Below are 6,659 nucleotides of genomic sequence, written 5' to 3' on the forward strand. Positions count from 1 at the left end.
CAGAGGAGAGAGATCTGACCTTCTTGGACAAGCTTAGATGGGACAAGAGCATTAGTGGTTCTGCCAGACCTGGAAGAGAAGCAGCTTTTGGGTGGGGTGGGTCCATCTCAGACCCCAGGGACCTTTACTCCCAAGTGCAAGGAGTTTTGTCCTGTGGCTGGAATGAGTGAGGGTCCTGGGAGCAGCCCCTTGAAGACCATTTGACTCTCCGGAAAGTGGCTCCCCGCCCCCACCCCTTTGCCCCCCAGAGATGGAACATGGCCCTTACAGGTGAGGCAGAAACTACAGTCTTTGGTGGGACTGTCTGCATTCCTAGGAGCTTGGTCAGGTCCTGGTGTTCAGGGGGCTCGGGACTAATTCCTGGTAAAATTCTTTGTGGAAATGTTGATACACATATCAAAGGCTTGGTCACCTTGAGCTGGGAGCCCAGCCATCTTCCTGTCACATTCTCAGAGGAATTCACACAGGCTCCACCTACCAACAGGCCCCTTCCAGGATGGACTCCCAACCCTAGTCCCCTGTAGAGCACTTACCTCCTGGAGGTGTAGATCCTTCCTGGAGAAAGCCTGTCTCCCCCAAACCCCCGCTGTACCCTACCCACCAAAGCAGAACTCACAGTGCAGAGACCTGGGCATACATCCAAACCACCAGCACCCTGTAATCCGTCCCTTGCCCAGAACACTTGGCTCTGAGATCTGTGGCATGCATTTATCATTTGACTAAGATGGAGGACGTTCAGTGACACTAAAACAGAGCCATACATTAGGTTTGAAAACGAAAACCTGGCAGTGTTTTGGCAGATGTCCTGCACATTACAGGGGCCCACATCCTAGTCTTGAAGTGCAAAAACAGAACTAGGAGGGGCTTTTCCTTCCAACTCTGTCCATCAGCTGGTGGGGATTTGTGAAAGGAAGGGAGGGAGCCAAGAGGGAAGCAGATCAGGTCCAGTGCCCTCGGGGGAGAATTAGAGCACTGTTCTCCTCGCCCATGGCCTGGGACCTCAGAAGCAAGAGGGAGTCCGTGATGTTTGTGGGAGGCGTGAGGGGTCATATTAGGGAAGAAAACGAGAGGAGGGTGGGGCAGGCATGGTTGAGGGACGGGGCTGGATTGGTTCTGACTGTGTCTCCTCCGTCACCTGGCTCAGCTGGACTCAGAAATTCTTGCTGCATTGTCACTCTGGGCTGAGACCCAGAGAACTGTCAGCTTCCTAATTACAGGCATTTCTCACTGGTGTCCTGGTGGCTGTAGGGCCCCAGCATCAGAGCTGCTTTGTGACATGGAAGGAGCGCTTGCTGGGTGCCTCTGCCCACATTCAACTCTCTCTGCCATCTCTTCTCACCCTGATCCTCTTGCCATGCCAGCGGCTCATTCACTCTTCCCATCAAGGGTTCTTCAGTTCATGCACACATCTCCCAACAAAGCAGTCCATGCCTCATATACCCCAGTCAGCAGCCTCTCTCTCCTTCTCCCTTTCTCTTTCTCCCCCCCCCCCCCAAACACAGCTTTTCTGTCTGGAAGCTCTGAATGGGGCTGATGAGATGGGGGTGGGGCGGGGCAGGGGACTACAGCGCCAATACTTTTTCCAAAGACTTACCCTTGACATTACAAAGGGGCTGAGATTTTGGTGAGACAACCCTTCCCTTTTGCCTCATAGCTCAGCCCATACCCAAAGCAGGTTTTCCAGAGGAGCCCAGGTAATCCTAATGCATGCACCCTTCCGTTCCAATTCTTAGTACTATAGGAGACTGAGACAAACTTACCTTCATTCATTCAATTTCTTTAAAACGTGTTATTGAATGCTTACAATGGGCTAGGTGCTGGGGCCAGAGAGGTGAACAAGGTGATGCTAGCCCTGAACTTAAAAAGTTGAAGGTCTTTTGGTGAAGGCAGACATTAAAAAGTTACTCTCAGACTCTGGCTTGGCTCAGTGGATAGAGTGTCAGCCTGGGGACTGAAGGGTTCTAGGTTCGATTCCCGTCAAGGGCACATGGCTGGATTGCAGGCTTGATCCCCAGTGGGGGATGTGCAGGAGGCAGCCTATCAACGATCTCTCTCATCATTGATGTTTCCATCTTTCTCTCCCTCTCTCTTCTTCTATGAACTCAATAAAAAAAAACCAAACACCAATGACCACTGGGTGTCTGTTAACATTTTTTAAAAAAGTTACTCTTGCCAGTCTTCTCAGTGGTTAGAGTGTTGGCCCATGGAATGAAGAGTTGTGAGTTCCATTCCCGGTCAAAGGCACATTGCAGGTTCAATCCTTGTCCAGTTACGCGCAAGTGTGAGGCCAGCAATCAATGTGTCTCTTTCATATTGATCTCTTTTCTCTCTCTCCCTCCTGTCTCCCTCTCTCCCACTCTCTAAAAAAAAATCAATGGAAAAAATATCCTCAGATGAAGATTTTTTAAAAAGTTGCTCTTAGAAATAATTGCAATAGAACAAGTAACTAATAACAGTTGTGAGAAGTGCTAAGGACAAGAAGCACGCAGTGATGTGGGAGTGCAGCCAGAGGGAGGAGGCTTTGGGGGAGGTTGGCTGAGAACAGCCCAGGCCTCTGTACTCCCTTTCGTGACTCGTGCACAGTGATGGATGACAGAGAGGCCAGCGGTTTATTTCCCCTGGAAGCGGCGTTGCTGGTGTGGTGCAGGGTATCATGATGCCTGCTATTTAATAAAGAACGCTGCATGTGTCCTGGGTAGATGGATGAGCAAATATTCCTGATCAAAGAACCATGTGGTGTCCCTGATGTGAATGGGGAGGAGGGGCTGGGGCTGAGGCCGAGGCTGGGAGACTGAGATGGGGAGCCAGGTCTGAAATGTAAGAAACGTAAAAAGCATCAGCTGCCCTGCTATCCTCCACTAGAGCACAGAACTCCTTCACACTGTGGGTGGCTGCTGCCCCCTGATGGGCACAGGGACACAGTTTCATTTTGTCCTTTAAGAAGGGCTTGGGTCCTAGGTACTGAGAACTTAGCATTGTAGGGGGTGTCCCAAAGGAATGTTAGAAGAGCCTTCTTATTCTGGTTCTTTCCCTGTGCACACTGCAGCCAGGGCTGGGAAGGCCCCCCCCCCTCCCCCATAGCTGTGGCCCTGAAACTTGCAATTGAATCTTTGGGGATGGAATTTTGATTCCTAGAGTGGTGAGGGGGCAAGAGAGGAGGAGGAAAAAAGGAAGGAATGTGGAATTTCAAGTCGACTTTATTTGAATGACCCATCCCATTTCCTTTGTCTATTTGCCTCACTTTATCCTGGGTAGGATTAACCCCATAGCCTTAAAAATGTGTTCTCAAATAACTGTGGCATTTTCTTTTATGTATTTATTTATTACTTACTTGGAGCTAGGGCTTCATAAATCTGATGTTGTGTTTTCCCTTTTCCCCCATTACTATCAACCAGTTATCAATCCATCCAGAATTTATTGAAAGTAAATGGGGTTTGAGGAGAGACGGAAACTTACTTTTCACTGTACTGTTTGTACTTTCTGAATTTTTACTACCATGTGTTCAGGTTATACCATTTGAAAGTAATTATTAAAAATGAATCGGGTACTTTTTCAGCTGGATGTTGTGCAAGGTGCTGCAGTCTGGCACACAGGTCAGTTCTGGAGCCCAATGGGAGGGCAAACATTCTCTGTGTTTCAGGATCCAGGGGCACCCAGATCCCCTGACCGTGCTTGAGGTCCCCTTAGCTTGCTTCTGTCTGATAAGCTGATCCGAGGGAAGATTCCCCTCCGTATCTGGGAGGGCCTAGGTCAGTGATGGAAAACCTTTTGAGCTCGGCGTGTCAGCATTTTGAAAAACCCTAACTTAACTCTGGTGCCGTGGCACATATAGAAATTTTTTGATATTTGCAACCATAGTAAAAAAAGATTTATATTTTTGATATTTATTTTATATATTTAAATGCCATTTAACAAAGAAAAATCAACCAAAAACATGAGTCCGCGTGTCACCTCTGACACGCGTGTCATAGGTTCGCCATCACTGGCCTAGGTTATAGGTCTGTGTGTATAAGCTGGATGTTATGTCTGTTTTGGATGTGTTCTCATGTGATCGTGCAGTGTGCACATTGTGATTCATTTGTAAAACATTTTCTAATTAATGTCTGTCTACTTGCACTAATTGTATTCTCTATGAGGGCAGGGACCCTGTCTTTCCTCTCTCTCTCTCTCTTTCTCTCTCTCTCTCTCTCTCTCTCTCTCTCTCTCTCTCTCTCCTTTTTCTTTTTTTTGGCCTAGCACACATAGTAGGAACCCAATAAATATTTATTGAAAGAATGATTGCACACATCTGTTTCTATGTGTGCGTTAGCAGCTGTAATTTGTGACTCGTCAGAGGCACAGTTCACAGTTATCCGTTACAGTGCGACAGATGTCTCCCATCCTCTGAGACCAGGAGAATTGTTTGAATGATGTTTGTCATGTGCTGTCTCTCTGTGCACTCTGGCTGCATTTTTTAAAAAAATATATATATTTTATTGCTATTTTTACAGAGAGGAAGGGAGAGGGATAGAGAGTTAGAAACATCGATGAGAGAGAAACATCGATCAGCTGCCTCCTGCACACCCCCTACTGGGGATGTGCCTGCAACCAAGGTACATGCCCTTGACCGGAATTGAACCTGGGACCCTTCAGTCCACAGGCCCACGCTCTATCCACTGAGCCAAACCAGTTAGGGCTCTGGCTGCATTTTATACACGCAATCTGGGAGTCTGTGGTGGCACTTCAGGAACTATTTATTGAACATCCATTGTATGGCAGACCTGGGTGAGGTCGCGAGCAAAACGACTTCTGCCTGCCCTGGCAAACTGGGATCCATCTATTGGGAGTGAGATTTCTTTGCAGGTGAGGAAGCCTCGGGTACGCATGTGGGGGTGGGTGGAGCCCGGTTCAGGAAGCTCCGCTCCCGGAGTCACCTTTTTTTTTTTTTTTTTCATTCCGGAACCTTTGTGCCCGTCCCACCGCATTTCCTTCGGACTCTTTTCAGTACAGAGCACTTCCGGAGTCGCCCGGCTGCTCGGCGTGGTCTGCTTGCTGAAGCTTTGACTCGCGTGCGCCGGGATCCTCCGCGGCCTCGCGCCCCGGTCCCCGGGCCTCATGGCAGGGCTGACCCTGTTTGTGGGCCGCCTCCCGCCCTCGGCCCGCAGCGAGCAGCTGGAGGAGCTGTTCAGTCAGGTGGGGCCGGTGAAGCAGTGTTTCGTGGTGACTGAGAAAGGTGAGGGGGCGGGGCGTCCGGGCGGGGGCCCGGGTTCCTGGCAGCGGGGAGGGGGGGGGAGGACCCCTGCCAAACTCCAGCGCGCCCCCGCTCTCTACCCGCCCCAAGAGAAGGGTCTGGGATTGAGTTTCTTTTTCAAACGGACCTTGTCCTAAATGAGTCCGTAGGGATCTGATTCTGAACGTGAAAGCATTCCCCGAAGTTCAAGTAGCGCTTTCCGGTTTGGATGCCCGCTCATGTACCATGTCTCATTGGGTGACGGTGACGATAGCGACCTTCCAAGAAAGCATCGCTAAGGCTTATTGAGAGTCAGCCATCGCCAGGTACGGTGCTGAGTTGCACACCGGTTACCTCATTTAATCTTCTCAGCATTCTTATTCGGTGGAGACTCTTAACCCCATGTTATTGACGAGGCACCTAGGGCCTAGACTGGGAGTTGGTAACTTCAGCTTAAGTTTGTACAGCTGGTGAGTAGTGGACCCAGAATTTTATCACCAGACCCCCGAGCTCTCAACCGTCATGTTACTCATTTCATATTTATTGGATGCCTACTAAGGGCCAGGCGTGTTGTAGGTCCTGGGGATATGTCAGTGCACACAGCCTTCAAGATGGGAAGACAACCAACAAACACATAAGCAAAATATACAGTGGTAATGGTGGTAAATATTAAGGAGAAAAATAACTCCGGGAAGTAGGATAGGGAGTGTGTGGGTGTGTGTGTGGATGTGTAAGGGGCGTAGAGTAGTGCTGGTTACAGATCTAGTAGCCAGGGAAGGTCTGGAGGGGAGAGTGAACGTGTCTGTCAGGGGAGAGGAGCAGTCTAGGCAGAGGAAACCTCAAGCTCAAGGACACTGAGAAGGACTGTGCCTGGTGTATTGGAGGAATAGCATGGAGCCCTGGGTGACTGGAGTGAAGTGAAAGGAAGGAATTAGGAGAGGAAATGTGGGTTCCCAGACAATGTAGAAGCTCATAGGGCATGGCAAGGACTTTGGCTTCTCCCTGAGATGGGAAACTACTGGTTTTGAGCAGGGAGCAGTAAGTACGATCTGACTTACATTTTGAAAGATTCTGTCAGGCTGTTGTGTTGAGAGTAGCTGTTGGAGAATAGAACAGAAGTAGGGAGACCTCTTGCAACAATCCAGGTGAGAGACCATGGTGTTGGACAAGGATGATAGCCATGGGTGGTAAAAAGTGATTGGAATATGGAGAAAAAAATATATATATACATACACACACACTAATAAAAGAGAAACATGCAAATTGGTGTCACTCTGCTGAGCCCACCAGCCAATCGAGTATGCAAATTAACCCAACAAAGATGGCAGTTAATTTGCATATGCAGGTGTAGATTGAAGAGAGAAGGTTCCAGCCTGCTGGACTGAAGACTGAAGAGGCTTGGCTTCTCCACTGCGGCTAGACCAAAGGCCTGGGCCCGGGGGACAGGAGG

The 6,659-nt window shown here is 49.3% G+C and overlaps 1 protein-coding gene across 1 annotated transcript in view; it reads left to right on the forward strand.

Annotated features, from left to right (window-relative positions):
• The first annotated feature begins 4,972 nt into the window (after positions 1-4,972).
• The window catches only part of RBM28 (RNA binding motif protein 28), a 31,957-nt gene continuing 30,270 nt past the window's right edge, over positions 4,973-6,659 (forward strand). The window contains exon 1 of the mRNA XM_006771401.2: positions 4,973-5,212. Within this exon, the coding sequence (XP_006771464.1) occupies positions 5,095-5,212 (118 nt within the window). The 5' untranslated portion in view covers positions 4,973-5,094. The remainder of the gene's footprint in view (positions 5,213-6,659) is intronic.

Source organism: Myotis davidii, unplaced genomic scaffold (assembly GCF_000327345.1).
Source record: "Myotis davidii unplaced genomic scaffold, ASM32734v1 scaffold705, whole genome shotgun sequence".
NCBI lineage: Eukaryota > Metazoa > Chordata > Mammalia > Chiroptera > Vespertilionidae > Myotis > Myotis davidii.